Source organism: Dendrobium catenatum, unplaced genomic scaffold (genome assembly GCF_001605985.2).
Source record: "Dendrobium catenatum unplaced genomic scaffold, ASM160598v2 fragScaff_scaffold_650, whole genome shotgun sequence".
Lineage (NCBI taxonomy): Eukaryota > Viridiplantae > Streptophyta > Magnoliopsida > Asparagales > Orchidaceae > Dendrobium > Dendrobium catenatum.
Window position 1 is genome coordinate 231,656 of NW_021319112.1, and position 20,699 is coordinate 252,354.

The 20,699-nt window shown below is 36.1% G+C and overlaps 1 protein-coding gene across 1 annotated transcript; it reads right to left on the reverse strand.

The window, feature by feature from the left end:
• Positions 1 to 24: 24 nt before the first annotated feature.
• LOC114579813 lies at positions 25 to 5,902 on the reverse strand. Its single transcript, XM_028695490.1, has 3 exons — positions 5,135 to 5,902; positions 4,906 to 5,041; positions 25 to 183 (listed from the first exon to the last, which is right to left on the reverse strand). The coding sequence occupies exons 1-3, from the start codon at positions 5,177 to 5,179 to the stop codon at positions 59 to 61; spliced, it is 306 nt and encodes a 101-aa protein (XP_028551323.1). The 5' UTR covers positions 5,180 to 5,902; the 3' UTR covers positions 25 to 58.
• Positions 5,903 to 20,699: the final 14,797 nt, after the last annotated feature.

The window sequence follows — 20,699 nt, forward strand, 5'->3', positions numbered from 1 at the left end:
TTCTGTCCCGATGTTCATTTGATGGCTTCCTCAATCACCGCTCAACAGACTCCTTATCCTAGCCCCGCCCAATGAGATCATTTGTAGTTGGCAAGGATCCTGTTTCACGTGCTTTGTAGAAATCAACCTCCTGCTCCTTCTGTTCCTGCTTCACGCTGTCTAAAAGACGAAGGAAAGTAGTAACTGTTAACACACTCTTACATTGTACCTCCAGCACACCGCAACACATCATCATCAACCATCAACAAACCTGACACTGGCGCTCCCCACTTTCTCTGCCATCACTGGCGCCAACGGCTCTGCCGTCAACAACCGAAATATATCATGAGCAAATGTGCTCATCTTACTATATATACAGCACCATTGTAATAGCAAAGACTATGGCTTGAATACACAAGATGAAGCAAACACATTCTTAAACTTAGCTTCTCTGTTTTACTGTTCATCTTCTCTAATTCTCTCCTTGCAGGAAAGCTTTCATGGTATCAGAGCAGCCACTCTGAGGTCGATTTCACTCCGGTGCCAACATGACAGATCCCTCAGTAGCTTAATCCTCCACCGGCGCGTCTCAACCCGTCGGCACCCAGACATCACCAATGGCGATCGAGATCGTCATTCCTCCCTTTCTAAAGTTTCTAATGAACAACCTTAAACTTATCATCTCAAATCAACTCACAAGCGATAACTATGCTATCTGGCGTCTTCAAGTCTTCCAGCTCTTCGCGGCAAATGGCTTTGAAGGCCATCTAACCGGAACTTGCCCGAAGCCACCTATCTCTCTCACTGAAGACAACTCCGACGAACTCAAGCTATGGAACTTGATTGACCAAAACCTCATATCAGCCCTGCTGTCCACGATATCGCCAGCTATCCTCCCATACATTCTCACTCTCTCCACTGCGAGAGACATCTGGATCACTCTGGAGCTCCGAATTCAACCCTCTAACAGATCACGAGTGATACAGCTCAAAAACGAGCTGTATCATATCCAGATGAGAGACCTCAGCATGAACCAATACCTTGCAAAAATCAAATCGTTGTGGACAACATTTCAGTTGCAGGATCCTCTCTAGATCTCGAAGAAATCATACTCCATATACTGAATGGACTCCCACCATCGTACAATCCGTTCAAAACATCCATCAGAACCTGCCAGCTTCCCCTGAGCTTAGATGTAATGTACAACTTGCTCTGCAGCGACGAGATTCACCTTCAGACCGACCTGCGCCGCGACGGCTCCACTACACAAGATTACACAGCTCTGTCCACCAACCGCAGCACCGCCCCACGAGGTCGCTCTGCCTACAGAGGCTCCAGGGGTCGAGGAGCTCCCTTCAGACCAAATAACCCCACCAACCGCAGCGACGCCACCAGACCGACATGTCAAATATGCGGTAAGCTGGGCCACATTGCCTCTTCCTGCTGGCATCGCTACAATGAGAACTACATTGCGTCCTCCAATGTCTCTCCTAAGGCCCTGCTGACAAGCTCACAACCAACTTCTCTGAACGAGTGGGTTCTCGACTCCGGCGCATCCACACATCTCACCCCCGACCTCAACAATCTGTAGCAGTACTCACCTTACACCGGACCGGAGACCATTTCCACCGCTAATGGAAGCTCACTTCCCATCCATCACACTGGACAGGGCCTACTACCTCTTCCCGACTCAAACCGTAAGCTTCACCTTCACCAACTTCTACATGTCCCAAAGCTCTCTCACAATCTACTCTCAATTCATAAACTCGCCTCTGATAATAACTGCTCTATCTCTTTTGACTCTCATGGATTTCTCATCAAGGATCTCAAGGACAACCGCCCCCTCATCCGTGGTCGCAACCGTAACGGCCTCTATGCTATTCCCGCACTCGCCATCGCTCTTCAATCCATGCCATCCAACTCAACTCTCTGGCATGCTAGTCTTGGTCATCCTCACCTTCAAACTCAACACCGTCTGTCACGAATGTTCTCCTCTATCAGTAGTACTGCTTTTAATTTCATCTGCCAGTCATGTAACGCGGCAAAAAGCCGCAGACTTCCCTTCCCCTCCTCCCCCTCCCGTGTAACTCAACCTTTTATGTTAATACATTCCGACGTCTGGGGTCCGGCACCCCTATCTTCTGCCAATGGATATCATTTTTACTTAATATTTATTGATGATTATACTCGTTTCTCATGGATTTACCTTATGCATCACAAATCTGAAACTATATCTAATTTTCAACATTTTCATAAACTTATACAAAACCAATTTAAAACTAATATCATCACCTTCCGCTCGGACGCTGGAGGAGAATACACCAGCTCGGCCTTCAGCTCCTATCTCGCTAGCCACGGCATAGCACATCAATTCAGTTGTCCTTACACCCCTCAACAAAATGGCATAGCTGAACGCAGGCATCGTCGGCTCCTAGACACCACCCAAGCTCTCCTCCATCAATCTAATCTTCCCCATAAATACTGGGCTGACGCCCTCACAACCTCCAACTACCTTATCAATCGCTTACCCACCACAGCCTGTAACAATGCCATTCCCTACACACTCCTCTATCACAGGCCACCCGACTACATCTATCTAAAAACATTTAGATGCCTCTGCTTTCCCTGGCTCTATCCCATCACCCCATCCAAACTTCATCCCCGCTCTCAACCATGCGTCTTCCTGGGATACTCCTCCTCTCACAAAGGCTACAAGTGCCTCAATATTCAAACCAATAAACTCCACGTTTCCCGCCACGTCCAATTTCACGAGACAAGTTTCCCATTCATGCCACCCTCCCCTCCAGTATCTACCTCACCATCCTCTCAAGACACCAATCTACCCCCATCACTTCTCCTACCCATCACCACTCCACTCATGCCAACCCCAATTACTAACACCACTGACATCAACTTGTCACACACCTCCTCCCCACCACTACCTTCCCCAAGCACACTTGAATCTCCCAGCCCAACTCACTCGTCTGTTTCTCTCATCCTTCCACCTCCCTTGCCATCCACACACCCTATGCAGACACGACTAAAGGATGGCATCAAACGGCCCAAACAGATCTTCAATCTCCTTACAACTCCATCCTCAGAACTATTACCCACCTCCTACTCTCAAGCCCTCAAATCCCCTCACTGGCGAGCTGCCATGTCGGAGGAATTCCTTGCTCTACAAAAACAAGGTACTTGGTCTCTAGTTCCCCCACCGCCTCACTTGAATGTGCTCGGCTGCAAATGGACCTTCCGTCTCAAACATAAACCGACTGGTGAGCTCGATCGCCATAAGGCCAGACTTGTCGCACAGGGCTTTGGTCAGGAGTTCGGTATTAATTTTCACGAAACATTTAGCCCTGTGGCTAAAATTCCCATTGTCCGTGTACTTCTACTCATCTCCTTACAACATCAATGGCCGGTGCTGCAATTCGACATCTCGAACGCATTTCTGCACGGAGAACTACACGATGAAGTCTATATGCTCCAGCCACCGGGCTTCATTGATCGGGATCACCCACAGCATGTATGCAAACTCCATAAAGCCCTCTACGGCCTCAAGCAAGCCCCTAGAAAACACCAAGTTCACAAATTCACTCCTCAAATTCGGTTTTGTCTTCTCCAAATCCGATCCCTCCCTTCTCTGCTTTAACAAGAATGGAGTTCACATCTTTCTCCTTCTCTACGTGGATGACCTTCTCGTCACTGGTAACAATTCAGTGGCCATTCAAGAACTCACAAGTCATCTTGACCAGGAATTCTCATTCAAACAGCTGGGCCCAGTTCGCACTTTCCTCGGCATTCAGGTTCTTCAGCAACCCTCAGGCCTCCTGCTGCACCAGGCACCATATGCACGGGACATCCTTTGCTCTGCTGGTCTTCAAAACAGCAAACCTGTCGTGACGCCGATGCTCCCTACCTCCCCAGCTCACCTAACTGATCAAACACCCTTCGCCGATCCCACCCTATACTGAAGATTAGCTAGCTCTCTCAACTATCTCACCATCACTCGCCCAGACATCACCTATGCCACCAACTGCATCTGTCAGCATATGCAACATCCTACCAATGATGACTAAAAGGCTATGAACGCTTGCTTCGATACATCGGTGGAACCCTTCACCTTGGATTACCACTCTCAGCCGGCCCCTTGCAGCTCACCAGTTACTCCGATGCAGACTGGGCTCGTGATGCCACAGACAAAAAATTCATCACCGGCCACTGTACCTTTCTAGGCAAAAGTCTGATCTCGTGGTGTGTTAAAAAGCAGGCCACCGTTGCCAGATCCTCTACGGAGGCGGAATACAGGGCTCTAGCCGCGGCCACCACCGACGTCTCTTAGAGGATTTTCAAATCTCCTCACTCCCGCCAACGCCCATTTACTGTGACAACACCTCAGCTCTCGCCTTAGCTCTCAACCCAGTTTTTCACGCCAGAACCAAACACATCGAGATCGACTATCAGATTATCCGCCAACACATTCTCACCGGCGCAATTCAGGTGAAACACATCAGCACCACCGATCAGCCGGCAGATATTCTTACAAAACCTCTGTCTATAAACCGATTTGAAGAACTCCGATCCAAATTCAGCCTCCGCTCCTCGGATGCTTCATTTGCGGGGGGATGTTAACACACTCTTACCTTGTACCTCAAGCACACCGCAACACATCATCATCAACCATCAACAAACCTGACACTGGCGCTCCCCACTTTCTCTGACATCACTGGCACCAACGGCTCTGCCGTCAACAACCGAAATATATCATGAGCAAATGTGCTCATCTTACTATATATACAGCACCATTGTAACAGCAAAGACTATGGCTTGAATACACAAGATGAAGCAAACACATTCTTCAACTTAGCTTCTCTGTTTTACTGTTCATCTTCTCTAATTCTCTCCTTGCAGGAAAGCTTTCAGTAACATCAGCTGAAACTTTATCAAGTTTCTGCACAGCCTCCTCTAGTCGCTTCAAGTTGGGATCTCTTTTGATAACACGCTCGCCAATTTTGAGAATTTTACAAGGAATTTCATATAGGAAACTCGTGAACTTTCTTTTCTGATCATATTAGTTAGACATAAATTATCAAATAAATAAATAAATATATTCGAGAGCAGAATCAAATAGGAAGCACGCGGTGGTGGAACGCACCTTTGTTTCTTCCGTGTTTTTGGTCAGCTGCTCTTTATGCTTCATGTACTCCAACTCATCGATCACATCATCTGCCTCATCAATAGCATCTCGCAGCTGTCATATCCATTTGTTGATAGGGTGGTTCTGATCACTAATTTGTGCTTGGTTAGCGCGGCAAAGACGACAGCTTGGATCTTGGGGTGGTTCTCTCGCAGCCTTTCAAGATCCTCCTTCATGCCTGTCTGCCTTCTGAATTGATCTTTAAGGTAATCTTTAAAGTAATCTTTACTGTAATCTTCAAGGTAATCAGAGCAAGTGTTGATGATCTTGTCCATGATTGGACCAACAAACCATTCCGCCATTGCCCCAATGATCAAGGTAGAGAGAGCAGAACAACTGAATGGTAGGAGAATCGGAAATTGATTGGAAGAGATGAAGATTAGATAGTCTCTAATAACTGAGAGAGAGAGAGAGAGAGAGAGAGAGAGAGAGAAAACGAAGCTACGACTGAAAGGCCTAGTTTGATTCCCGGCTCTGTTTTCTTGTTTTTAACGGAGCTTTTAAGGCCTCGTTTGATTTGCGGGCCCTATTTCTGTTTTTTGAGAAGCTTTCAGACCGGCAAATGGAAATTTTTTTTATCCAATCAGCAGAATATGGAGGTTCACTGGAAATTATTTTGAAGAAACCGTGTTACCAAACTGCAAAATAAACATTTTTTCGCCGATTCAAATCTCAGACGGAGAAACAAACGAGGCCAAAGTCTTCGTAAGTCAAGTAAACGGAGAAAAAGTGAGAGAGAAGATGAAAAGCCGATGCGTAGTTGTAAGTTGACGTCTGAAAGACTCCATTTTAAAATAAGAAAACATAAAATAAATGAGAAGTTTTATTTTTGATGGGAATAATTCTTTTTATATAATATAATTGAATAAAATTGTAAAAACTTTATTAAAAAATCTTCATATGATAAATGTGTGATTCACAAATGATTAATTTGGATAGTTATATAAAAACCTATTAATTTGGATAGTTATATCATTTATTATTTTAGCAGGTTTTAGAGACCTATTAGGATTTGTAAGCTTATTATTATGATTTGATTGATTTTGGGTTCGAGAAAGAGACAAGTAGAGTAAGATTAATCAGAGTCAAAATTATAAGTTTTTTTAATTATTTTATATTTTTATTTTATTCTTTTGTAACTAGAAAGGCTATTACAGATTAATAGTTTTAGATTGAACTTATGATTATTACATATGGATTTTAATTGGTGATGTATATAGACAGATGACATTATATATATACACACACAGACATCAAGTCCTGGATGAAAAAAGTTAAGGGTTGTGTTAGGTAGTTAATAGCCATCATAAAATGTCGAATAATCATGACATGAATCTTTTAAAAAATTATGTTAATACTTGGGCGGCCCTTGGAAGAGACACATTATATGACCTAAATACAGTGACAAGTGTGTAATGGCCATTGTACTGGCGATCGAGTGCAGTGTTAAATATGCAAGGGTTCCCACATTAAGGATGGATGTGGGCAAATAAGTTAGTCCATGAAATTAAAATTATGATAAGAACTTGAAATATAGGCTCCCTTATGAAAAAATTAATGGAATTAATAGATTTTATAATTCATATGAAGATAAATATTATATGCATTCAGGAAGCTAAATGTGTTGGAGAGAAGGCTAAGGAGATTAAAAGTCTATGATTTAAACTATAGTATTCGAGTAGGAGTCATACTAGAAATGGGGTAGGTGTGATCATAGATAAGACTTTGAAGGATAATGTTATAAAAATTAATAGAATTTGAAATAAAATTATAGCATTAAAGATTATTGTTGATGCTAAGAATATTAATGTTATAACTGCTTATACTCCTCAAGTAGGTTTTGATATAGGTTCAAAATTAAAATTTTAAAATAACTTAAAAGAATTAATACAAAAATATCTCCAGAAAAAAGATTTTTTATTGGAGGAGAATTAAATGGACATGTTGGTAGAGAGGTAAATAATTTTAAAAGTATTATATTGACCATGGTTTGGAACGACAAATAAAGGTGGTAAGACCATATTAAATTTTTTTTAGCTTATAATTTTTTAATTGTTAATACCTTATTTAAGAAAATAGATGAGCATCTCATCACTTATAAAAATGAATATAGTAAAGCTCGATTGGTTATTTTCCTATAAGAAAAATAAATTATTTAGATTTCAAATATTGTAAAGTTGTTCTGAGTGAAAATTTATGTACCAAATATCGATTATTAGTTTTGGACTTTAAGATAAAGGGAAAGAAATAAAAAATAAATTAAAATGATATTCTAGTATTAGATGGGGAAACTTAAAGAATATTAATAAAAATATTTTTGAGAGTAATATTTTAGATCTTAAGATTTTTTTTTGTGCATGAGGATACTAATGTTATGTGTGAAAAGGTGGCGAGTGATATTAAGAATATTGTAAATGATGTACTTGAAGTATCAAAGGAAAAAGTTCTTAATCGTAAAAATAATTAGTGGTGAAATCCAAATATTCAAGAAAATATAAAAAATAAGAAGATTTGTTATAAAAATTGATTTATATGTAAAAATTCTAATAATTTTGAAAGATATAAAGATGCTCATAAGAAATCTAAGAAAGCAATATGCGATGTAAAGATTTCAGCTTTTAATGATTTATATAATATATTAGTTACCAAGGAGGGAGAAAGATATATGTATAAGTTAGCCAAACAAATAGATAGGAATAGTAAGGACTTAGTACAAGTGAAGTGTATTAAGGATGAAGATCAAAAAATTCTTTTCATAGAAGATGATATTCAATAAAGATGGATGAGATATTTTGCAAAACTTTTTAATGAAGAATGTGAAATTACAAATGACTTTAGTGACCTTAGCTCCCTAAATAAAAATAAAAATTTTGTTTTTATTGGAGTATTAATAAAATCAAAGTTAGAGAAGCTTTATAGAAAATGAAGTGTGGAAAAGCTATTTGACCTAATGATATTCCAACAAAGGAGAGGAAATACTTAGGATATGAGGGAATTTCTTGGCATACTAAACTTTTTAATACTAATTTGAAGACTAAAAAGATGCCAGATGAGTGAAGAATGAGAGTATTAAATCCTATTTTTAAGAATAAGGTGATGCAGAAGATTGTGCAAATTATAGAGGAATTAAGTTTATACTTTAAAATTATGGGAGCGAGTTATGGAGCATAGGTTGTGGCGTAATACTAATGTTTCTCAAAATCAATTTGGAGTCATGTTGTACTATGGATGCCATGCATTTCTTAAGAGGTTTGATGGAACTATATAGAGAGAATAAGGAGAATCTACATATGATATTTATTGATTTAGAGAAATCATATGATAAAGTTCCAAGATAATTACTATGGAGAGTTCTTGAAAAGAAAGGAGTTAATAATGCTTATAGATATGTATGCTTGAGCTATTACTTTTGTTCCAACACAAGGTGGCTTGACTAAGTATTTTCCTATTTCGGTTGGATTACATTAAGGATCAGCTTAAGTCCCCCTTAAACTTAAGAGAAAATTTTATAAGATGGTGGTGATACCTACAATTCTTTAGGGTGTCGAATGTTGGCCAATAAAAGAGAAGCATAATACTAAGTGAAGTGTTGCAAAAAAGAGGATGCTCAACTGGATGAGTGGCTTTACCCTTAGATATAGGATACGAAATGAGCATATACGTGAAAAGGTTGGAGTAGCTCCAGTGGAATATGAGATTAAAGAGAGTTTCCTTAGATGGTTTGGTCACATAAAACGGCGGCCTTCCGATGACCCAGTTAGGAAAGTAGAGGTAATTGATTTGACTTATATTAAGAAAAGTAGAGGTAGACCTAAAAGACTTAATTAGAAAATATTAGAAATGGTCTTTCTTTATGAGATTTAAATGAGAATTTGACTTTTAATAGAACACAATGGAGAAAAAGGATTCATGTAGTCGACCCAATGTTGTGGGACAAAGGCTTGATGATGATGATGTTGTATTTTAATTAATATAAGATGAAATTATTGACCTTTGTAAATTAATGAATAGATGATACAAATTTATTTTAATTTAGATCTCAGGTCATTACAAGTAATATCCTAAGACTTAGGGGAATTTGATAAGAAAAAGTTGTTAATTCCAAATTATTTATATAATATTATTTTGTGCCTTTAATCCTTTTTTTTCAGAAAATAATAAAAAATGAACCAGCGCCATAATGTTATAAAGCTAGTGATGCAATGCCATAATTCAATCCAGCATCACAACGCCACCCCTTCAATGCCATAGTGGATGGCTCTCTGAAATCAGCTATAGAGCTTAGCATCGAGGAGCTATCTAGTCAACACCGTAGCACCACAAAGTTAGTATTGTTGAGCCAAATTGCCCAGTGTTGCAGTAGGAGATGATTTCAGCCGGTGAACTCATGTGACAAATGTTGATCCAACAGGGCAGCAATGCCACCAAGCTAGTGTCGTGAAACTAGTTCAGTTATTTAGAAAATCTATAAATAGTTGTATAGTCTTTATGTAAAGAGGTTGGCACATTGTGGAGTAGTTGTATGTGTGTGTGAGTGTGAGGATCTATTCTTGAGAGGGAGTAGCATGTATATTTATCTTTGGAGTTTGCACTAGTGTGGATCAACATTGAGAAGTGCAAAAGAGTTATATCTTAATTTTGAGTCATTTCTAAACTTTGTTTCACATTGTTTATCTTATGCTTAAGCTCATAACTTAATGTTTATTCAGTGAAATAAAATATTTATGTTGTGTAACATCGCCTCTATCTGTAGCTAAATAATTACTTTGAATCTATAATTATTTGAAAGACATTTATTGCTTAGAGCAGATTTAATCTTTAAAGTATTCATATTGTTTTTAATTTCTTCATATTTTAATTTATTTATGTATAGGTCGTTCATAAATTAAAAACTTAGTGTGGTCTAGAGATTTGATGGAGGAATAGAAGAACAATTAAAGATTTTAAAACATAGTATGATTATAATATAGATATATAATGATAAAGATTATGGGATCTTAAGGAGATAGAAGAACTGTAGTAAGGAGGGATCCTAACTAATGTTCCAATAAGCTTGACAGAGATGATGAGTACTTATGCTCCGATTTAGAGTCACAAAAGGTAAAAAAAATCATTTTAATACAATCATGTACTTCTAAATATCATAAGTTCAGAACTTCTAAAAAATAGTGACTTTTGTTTATGCGTTTGGAGCTTTTTAATTTAATATACACCACCCAATTTAAATCATTAAGTTGGATAAATTTAGCAATTTAGTTGGTAGTACTAAAGTGAACTTAGGAAATTCTAATTTGATCCCCATGGGATTGATATCTTCTCATCAGTATATTACTTTACATGATATGTACACTTGCCTTAAATAGGCCTTACACTGTAGCAAAATTAAACCATTTTTAGAGACATCAATAGTGAGTGTAAGCTAAAGCACAAAGTTCTGCAACATTTGTAAAGCTAATAAAATTAAAAAAAGCCTATCAACTGGTTAATAATATGTTTGATTAAAAGATGCACGGTTTTGAAAAATATAATTTTCTTTGGGAAAATATCAAATTATGAGATTTTAGTTCTTAAATCGAACTCTTTATTATGAATATTATATCACCTTGGGACGCGATAATATCATTCCATAATAGGTTCAAATTATAAAGCTTTGAATTCATCATGATTATCGTAGTCAAAGACAAGAGCGAATCACATAGGACCCCGGAGGGTCAAAATAAAATTTAATTGAGTGTTTGATTACATTAACATGGATAAAAGATCATTAATTTCATAATCAATATTATGATAGTAATTGATATATCTCTCTGAGAAAAGAAGTTATCAATCACTATTAATCATTTGAAAATGACGATAATGATCGTTTAATTTTAAATTTTCCTAAAGATAATTAATTAAAGGTTTTGAAAATTTTGATTTTGAAAATTTGATTTTAAAAATCTGGTCTGGGTTTTTATATACCCTAAGAGCACAAACCCTCGTAGTTAATTACATTGTAGGAAAACAGAGTTTTTTTATGAATACAATTGATTAAAATAACAGTAGAAAATTTATTTAAGAGTTTAAAGTTTTATGTCAAAGGATGTAAGGGTTGAAAATTACAAGTGGGATTGGGTCAAATTTTAGCACTTATTTCTGGAGTCAAAGGAAGAATGGTAGGAGATGTTTTAAGATTATGAATTACTTCAGAAACACCCCAACCTATCTTAAGTGTTAAGCTTGAATTTGATTGAAAGATGTTTAAGTTTGAATGATCAATTTTATTAGAAAATTGGGATTCAATTCTTGGAGGTTGAGAGCTTATAGCTTAAGCTTGCATCAAAACCTAAGTCTAAATTGGATATCAAAAATCAGTAACCCGAACCTAGCTAATACAGTACAAATCTGGACTTACACCGGCCTAAATTAGGGAGCTAGCTAAATCACCTAGGCACTTTAAAACCATATATCTGATCATTTATGTGAGAGTGATGGGGACATTGTATTAAGTTAAGATTGAGAAAAGCGGGGCTGACATCTAGAGAAGATCTTAATTGGTCTCTTTGACTTATGTTGAGTATTTAATGTTTATGTAAATGCAATTAAAGATTTAGACACTTTTAAGTTTGTTACTAATGTAATGCATGCTAGTCGACTCGATTAGATGCATGAATCAAAATGAAGTAGTTTAAAAATTTGGCTTAAAAAAATAGATTTTTCCTTAGAGATTTCACAACATCCCCTTGACAGATATGACCCTCATAGGCCAGGTGGTTTGCCAAAACCCGTAAGCGGGGAGGCGCCTAATAAGATAGAGAAGGTATAATATGATACATGAAAAACCCTCAGCGAGTCTGAGCTTACTTCTTAGGACCATTAAAGTTTCTATTAGAGCTAAAATTTTTAATTAGTTTAAGTAGAAGAATTTTTATCGTACCCTTATGTTGCCTCCGATTGATCCAAGCTAAAGCAAATACGACATATAAAAATTGCCAAAAAAAACTACTAAAGTAGGCAATCCTATATCGTAATCAACATCAAGCATTAATCAAATCAATTAAATTAATGTTCAAACTGAAAGTCCATAGGCAAGTGCCTTTTAATATTACATCACAGAATTACAGAAAAGTAAAGTTGTCGGGTGCCACTGAAAACAAGCCCGGATTTCTAATCTTAATACTCAAGTGACTTTGAGAATGAGTCTTCTCGCTATCCACTTCTTTGTCCTTCTACAACTTCTTGATTTGTCGGTTCTGAATATCCAAATGAAAAGAAACTCCCCCTTAGAAGGGGTGTTTTCTTTTCTCTTTGGATATTTTAAAATAATCATAATTTGGATCTCCAAATGGAGAGGGACACTCCCCTAAGGGATGTCCCTCCCTCTTTGGATTCCAAATTGGATATCTAATCTCATTCCCAAAGCACTTTAAACATTACAATTCAAATTATATCAAATTACATTTGAAAAATAAAAAATTCTAGACTCAATCCTGCAGGGTTATCCTAATAATCAGCATAATCCCAATTAGTTAATATTTGAATTTTTAAATGCTCAATTCATAGTCACACTTAGCCATGCTCTTTTAATTTAAAGGGGGCCTTAAGCGCAACAAGTACCTGTGCAAAGCATAATAATATATTTATTTTTAATGTTCACTTTACTTTAATTACCCTAAATGAGCATGGCCACCTGCACAAGATTGAATTAGTATAAAGCTTTCCTAACCTAAGGGTAGATCTAACATGCAATCATACATATCACAAAATTCAGAAAGTAAGTAAACAAACTCATCCATTCTAAGCTAACAAATATCATACAGTGAAAATCACGGAAAACTCGGCAAATAAATGCAAAAAAAATAAACACTGGCCTAACATAAATTTAAAAGTGGTGGCCTAGAAAATTATCTAAAGTATGTGAGTAAGGCTGTGTGGTTTGCATATATCCTAAATAGGATCATTAGTTACAGTTGTTTGAGGTTCTGGTTGGTTAAAAGGCTTAAGCGAATATTTAATTGAAGTTTAAATATTAATGATTTAAAATTAAATTTAAGATGCATTTTAAAGTGTTAAATGGATATCACATTTGTTTCTCATCGAGGCCATGAAATTTATTTCACCTTTTTTGGGGCTAATTTAATAGCCTCATAGGCTTGGGTTACCCAATGGTACCGGGTATAATTAAGAAATTTGATTTGATTAAAGTTTAAAAGTTAATGAATTTTAATTAAAATTAGTTGATCGTTAGTTTTAAGGTTGATTAAAGATTTCTAGAGTTTTAAAGTGATTTTTGAATTTTTGTAATTTTTTGGATTATTTTAATCATTTAATTAAGGGGTCAAAAATTAACTTTTTAATTAAGCATAAATTCTAGAAATTTAATATTTTTATAAAATACTAGACCTTAAGATAAGTTATTAGACACTAAGTTTGCTGGATTTGAATTTTTCAATATTTTATTATGAAGGTTTGAAATTTTGACTTGATATTTAACTTAAGTTTGACCACAAGTTGACTTTCTTAAATTTAAATAATTTCTGAAAGTTTGATATTTTTAATAAATATTATATTTTATTATGATTTGAATGCATTTGAGTTTGTTCAATTTGAAATTTTACTAGAATTAGTTATAATTTTTCAAAGTTTGATATTTATTTGAATTTTTAAAATGGTTTAATTAAGGGGGTTTTAATGATTTGAATTCAAATAAGCTCCAAACTCCTTGAAACTAACTCCAAAGATCAGAAATGACCTAAGGAGGGATTCTCAAGTGTTTGGAAATTATCTGGAATTTTTAATTAATTAAATTAATTAAACTTTGAATTTTAATTAAAATTAAATTAAGATTCAATTTGCTATCAAACCAAAGGTATTTTATTTTTAATAAGTTTTAAATTGAATCTTGGTCAGTTTGAGTATTATTTGTATTTTTTGGATTTAAATATGATTATTAAAATTTTTAGAAGTTTTAAGGGTTTAATAAAAGGTTTAAGCTTAAGTTGATTAATTAAGGGGTTTAGTGATTTCAAAATTGCTGAAAAGTTGTCTATGGGCTGAAGATGTCACTATGTTTAAGTGTTCAAAGTATCAAGTCTAAAGGAGGTGTTTCCTAATTAATAGGAATTCTCTAAGTGTTCTAAACATGTTTTTAATTATTGTCTTTAATGGTGTCACTAGGTTATGTAGGTTTGAATCAAAGTTTCTAACCCTTGACCAACATATACATGCATAAACACAATCACAATAAATTACTAGATCTAGGAGTGCCTAAGCTAAGTTGTGTGTGCTTTCTAAGCATGCAAATTAAGTTAAAGCTTAATTAACTGAAGGATTAATTAATGAATAACTAGCAAAGTAATTATTTATTGATTAATCATCAGTCCCCATGAATTCTATTCAATTATCTCAATCAATGTTCAAAGTTTCAAGGGAACTTTAAAAACTAAATATTTAAAAATATATATAATTTTGAAATAGTTTTTAAAAAAAATGTATATATATAAACCTATACATAAGGATATAAAATTTTAAAATAAAATAATTTAAAAAAATATTGTTAAAAAAATTTTTTAAGGGCTTAAGAAATCCACTGATTTTCAAATTTCTTTAAAAATAAATTTTTAATTTTTAAAATAATTAATATAATATTTAATTAAATACTTATTAAATAATAAGATATTTAAATAATTCAAATTAATCAAAATAAATTAAGTTTTAAATTTTGAAAATAGTTTTAAATTTTTAAAATATTCAATATTTAATAAATTTAATATTTTAAATTAATATTAATTTTAAAGTATAATAATTAATTTTATAATAATTTTATTATATAAAATATAATTTTTAATTATTTAAATTATTTTTTAAGATTTGAAATGATTTTTAAATCATTTAAATGTTCTGACGGTGCCGCCTGCAATGGAATCCACTTGGCGGGCCATAATTGGCCTAGAGGGACCGCGGGGTAATGATTGAGCGGCGGCGCAATCATTGCGCCACCTGCAATCATTAGTTAATTAATACCATGGATCGTAGTATACTTAACCACGTCAGTAGTTAATGCTGACCATCTGATCTCTCGCATTCAGATCAAATAGTCTGGATCACGTTAGACGGAGATCCAAATCGTCGGATCACTGCCCGCTGTTGGCTATCATGTGATCAATGGCTTAAAAAAACGTTCACCTGTAGCGGACCACCGGGACGCCCTAGAACTCTTTTTTTTTTTTGCTCATTTGTACGATCCGATCAATGAAATAACTTGAAATTTTAAACCTAGATAGCCTAGTGTTTAAATAGTTTTATTTCGGTTCAACTTTATTATTAAGAGGGTTTAAAATTTTTAAAACTACCAATTCACCCCCCTCTTGGTAGCCGTGGGACATTTACTTAGGCTTAACAACCTAATTACTAGACTCAACACCTAGGTCATAAATAATGGGGAACATTTTTTGGCTTAAAATAAGCTTAATGAAAATCTATTTAGACTAGTGTAATCATGACTAGGGTTTGAATTTTCACCTCGATTTATGGACAGATTAAATCATTTAATGATTTGTTGCATTTGTGGACTGTCCACGCTCCCTTTTGTAGAAGAAACCACGACCTAAAATGCCTTTGATCAAAATATATGGACCTTGGATGGATTAGAGCTTAGATTCGCCAGAGGATCATCCAGCAAACCTTTTGTGGTGGGATTTCACTTGGAGAGTGAAGAGGAGGTTCCCTGGAGCTCAAAAGAGCAGAGATTGTGCTCTGGGAAAGCTTGAGGGGAGAGAAAATAAGGTTTGAAGATTGAACCCTCAAATGAGGTTTTTACCCTATTCAACTCATTCTAGGTTGAATGGAGGGTTGGGATCAACTGGGGAAGCTCCTAAATATTTGCCACCTGCCACTAGGGTGGTTAGAACGCTGGGAGCAAGGACCTCCCAAGGACATCCCATATGGAAAGCTCTCTTGGTCCCCAATTGGGCATGGGAGTAATGCAAGCCATTTGATCTTGATCTAATGGCCTAGAATGGGCTTAGGAAAGTTCTAGAATGACTCCAAATAGCTGGAGCTGAATTGGCATGGGGATGCCATGTCATTTGTGCATTTAAACCCCTTGAAGGCATTAATTGACCAAGTTGACCAGTCAACTGGTCAACAGCAGATGAGGTGGCACCTAGGTAGTCTTAATGAGCTGGTTGGAAGGATCCTAAGGCAACCTACTAGGAGCTTGAGTGATTAAAGCATAACCATGCAAATTTGACCAAGATTCTCAAAGTTATGACTTGGCCAAATTGACTATGATGTGACTTTAAATAATTTTGAATATGCTTTGAACCATTTAATGGAAAGGATTTTAGGGCTTATATAGCTTGAGTGTGTTGATTTGACTATATTGGATGATTTGATTCAAATGGGTCTCATTTGATTAGACTTGAGCTAAGTTGACCAAGTCAACTTTTGATTGGGTCAAGGGTCTAGAAAAATCCAAATCATTAAGGAATGGTGATCAAGAAGTTTTGATAGAATTTGAAAGCATTTGGGTATTGACTCAAAGTAGAAGAGACTTAATGGTTGATTTGGTCAACTTAGGTTGATTGGGTTAACCAGGTTGATCCAGGGGGTGGGTCCAAGCTCAATAGGTTTGGTTTGATGTTTGAAAATTGCTGGAAGAGGTTCCAAGCAATTTGGAAGTCATTTGGTTTGAAATTGATATTTGAACCCCTAAGGGGAATTTTGGTCGAAAGGGTCAAACTGGTCAACCAGGCTTGACCAGTGTCAGGGCTTGAGTCTATTGCATTCCTAGTGATTTTTAGGAATCATTGGATGATATTTCGGGGTTTGATTTGAAAAGGGTGTATTGAAGTCTGGAGAAAACTTCAAAATTGCCCTTAAGGGGCATTTTGGTGATTTTGAACCCTGGCCAACCAGGGGTCAAAGTGGGTCCACCAAAATGCAGTTTATTACTTAACATGACATAATTGAGAGTTTGGAAGTATTTAGAGTCTTTGGAAAAAGCTCTAAAGTTAAATTCCACTAGGGGACAAGTCTAGTGGCATAGGCCATAAATATTTGAAGGTTTTATAACATTTGGATTTCAATTCAATTTCTGAGGTTAGAGACTTTATAATGGGCTCAAATTTGGAGGGTTGCCTCTAAAGACATGTCCTATCAATATGAAATTGATAAATTCTGAACCAGATGTCATTTGACTAGGTTTTGAAGTGCTTGAAAAAACACAAGAAAAGGTTTTCAGGACTTGGACCTTTAGCCTTGGATTTGAGTATGGATTGATCTAAGAACTAAATAGATCTAAAGGTATAGATTTATATAAGGTCTAGGTAGATCCTATAGTCTAAAGTCTAGGAGAATCCTATAGTTTAGAGTGATCTAGAGGCTAAATGGATCTGGGGTCAGAATTGGTCCAAGTGACCACATACAAAAATGATGTCAACATAATGTAACAAGCAAGGTTAGGTTGCCTCAATCTACATGTTGGATATTTTGAAGGAAAGCCTTGAAATTTAAGCTCAATGCAAACAAAATTAATAATGTGTCCAATCATGCCTTCCATGTTAGCCAAACTATTTAGTTAAAACAAATGGAAAAATGTTCATCTCAATCTTTCATAATCCCTCACTTTTCATCTACAACTCATACACAAGAAATCACCCACTATTTATGTCTCTTCAGTGATGAACTAATCATGAATAACAAATATATGAATAGAAATCATCAATATTTTATTGCAATGCCTAAAATTTATTGCACAAGATGAACATTTCTCATCAATAATGCCCGCACAACAACATCCATTTTATTGCATGAAGAATCGAATTTTATCCTGCAACAAAAGTTCATCAATCGAACTAAACAACCACCACCACATGGGAAAAACCTTAACAATCTTTCTTTTCCTTTTACTGAGTTTATTGTCAAGATGACGTCAAATGATCTCATTAATTATCCTTTCACAATACTAAAAGCTAAAGTAAGGCAAGGTCGGAGGGCTCTAACGAGCCATATCTAGTAGAGCTCTGTGATGCCGATTAGATGAGGATGAATGTGCTCAGACTAGTTTGCAGACAAGTACTAAGATAAAAAGGGGACCAACCAATGGGTAGCGAGTAGGTTGACATGGCCGACGGCCTGTGTAGAAGCTCTGGGATCAACCTGTGAAGAGAAGGGCGAGTGAGACGTTATCACTGGAAGGGAGAGCTCTAGCTCAGATGATCGCGATAAGTCAAATTAAGGGTCTCATGGATAAGCGCCTTCCTATAGTTGAATTTGTTGAGGATGGTTTCCCTAAAAGAGAATGACTGGCTAGGATGCAGTCCAGGCATGTGGCGAGTACCAAACTGCTAGATTTGGATAGGAATCTTCAATTAGCCATGTGTAAGGTGAGCTTCTAGGGAGGCCCAGGCAAGTGATGTCGATTAGTCATTATTGTCAAGTTCTTCCACGAGCTTCGAGTGAATTCCTTAAGTGGGCCCTCTAAGAGGGCAATTACCTATTAAAGGCCTATAAAAAGATATGCAAGTATACATGAAATGTCTAGAAAAACTAGATGAATTCTTTATAACTTGTTCCCAAAAGTTGATACTCATTTTCTATGATCCCTGCGGTTTAGCATGATTTCTTATAGTGATGTCATCTCATTGATACTTGTATAAAATCTTATACCTTTTTGGTGTAGCATACATTATTTTTTTTTCATGAAATGTTTATGTTGTATCCGTAGCCTATGCCTTCCCTTTTTTGAGAATCTCCTATTTCTCGAAAAGCTTTCCGGACTTAGCCTGCAAGTGTAAGTGCCGGTGAATGACATATAGCTAAGCCTTCTCCTCCGCTTAGGGAGCAGTGAACTGTGCATTATGTAATCGAGAGAGAAAAACCATAAGCTGGCTTGTCTTGACTGAAGACACCTTTCAGCTTACAATGCCTTGGCCAGGGGAAACCTCTTCCTAACTCTTAGCCAATATTTATTGCAACCTAATCTTCCCCTGGGAACCTCCCAGAGGATGGTCCGGTGGAACTTTGTAGAAGATTCCTCTGGGATATTGATGAGAACCACAAAAGCATTCATTATGCCTCGTGGAAAAGTCTTTCTAAACCAAGGAGGATGGGGGGACTTGGGTTTCATGCAAATTCTAAATGGGTTGGACCCTTAAGATCTCGGATTACATGGGAGTATATCAGCAAACCGACAAGTTTCTTTCATAGATGTATGAAACAGAAGTATGGAAACTGGCCATGGGTTGCTGATTTCAAGCGTGGTGATTTGACGGTGTGGAAAATTCTTTATGATGGAGCAAATAGCTTAGCTTGTTGTGTTAGATGGAAGGTGTGTAATGGAAGGGACATTAACATTCTAAACAATACTTGGGACAGATTGATAGCATTGTGGCCGACATACTGTGACATAGTAGCTTTGGAAGATCAGACTGTTTCTGATCTTATTTCACCGGCCGGAGATTGGGATAAACAAAAACTTCTTATCTGTTTTGGAGAAACTCTTGTGGACAGAATTAGCAAATGCTGATGAATTTTTCCCACCTTTTTCTAATTTCTAATTCTAAGGGGTGAAGCGTTTCACTTAGACAGTGAAAGACGCGCAGCGTTCTCTCGCAAGAATTGTATGGGAGTTGTCCTCAGAGGGACTTCCCGAATGATCGTACTGGGGAATTCTACTGTACTTCGTGCAGCTATGGTTGTTGATCCTGCGGAGCCTACCCAAAGGTTCAGGCCGGATTGTAGAAAGTGGGTGATACGTTTTTGTATTTCTATGAGAAGCTCTATGGCACCCACGATTCCAAGTAGAAGACTAATTGAGAATGGGCCCATGGACCAAGATATCGGCCAGGAGGGAAAACCAATCTAAGAAGGGAAATTCGGATGAAAGCTAGCGCCTTTGATTCAGCTCACTAAGGGCGGATGGTTCCGTTTCATCACGAGTTCGAGAGTTGCCCCGAGGATTAAATCTTAAGTGTTTCTCCATCAAGCTAAGTTATTAACTAATGTGTTGATGCATTGATCTTTTTAATTTTTCTCCTTGATAATATTCTTTAAATTTTAAGTATCTCATAAAATTCGTTTAAGCAAGGTTGTGAAAATCTGACTGGACAACGAATGAGAAGTTCACAGTTCGATCGGTCGAACTGAATGACATAATAAATAATAATATTACTAAAAATAAATAAAATTAACATAAGTAACAAAAATTAAATGAAATAAAAAATTATGAAGTACAAAACTTACATAATTAATTAAAAGAATTATTTTAAAATATCACAAAGAGCAAAAAAAAATCCCAAACCTCATAATTTTAAGAATTTACACTAAAAATAATATAATAATTTTAAATTTAAATATATTTACAATTTTTAAAATTGATTTTTAATGTAAATTTAATTTACATATAACAATATAATTTAATATAAATTATAACTAATTTATATTACTTATATAATATAAATTTAATTCAAATATAAGTTAATGAATTTGATATAAATTATTATTAATTTATGTTATATGTTTAGCTATATTTTACATCTAT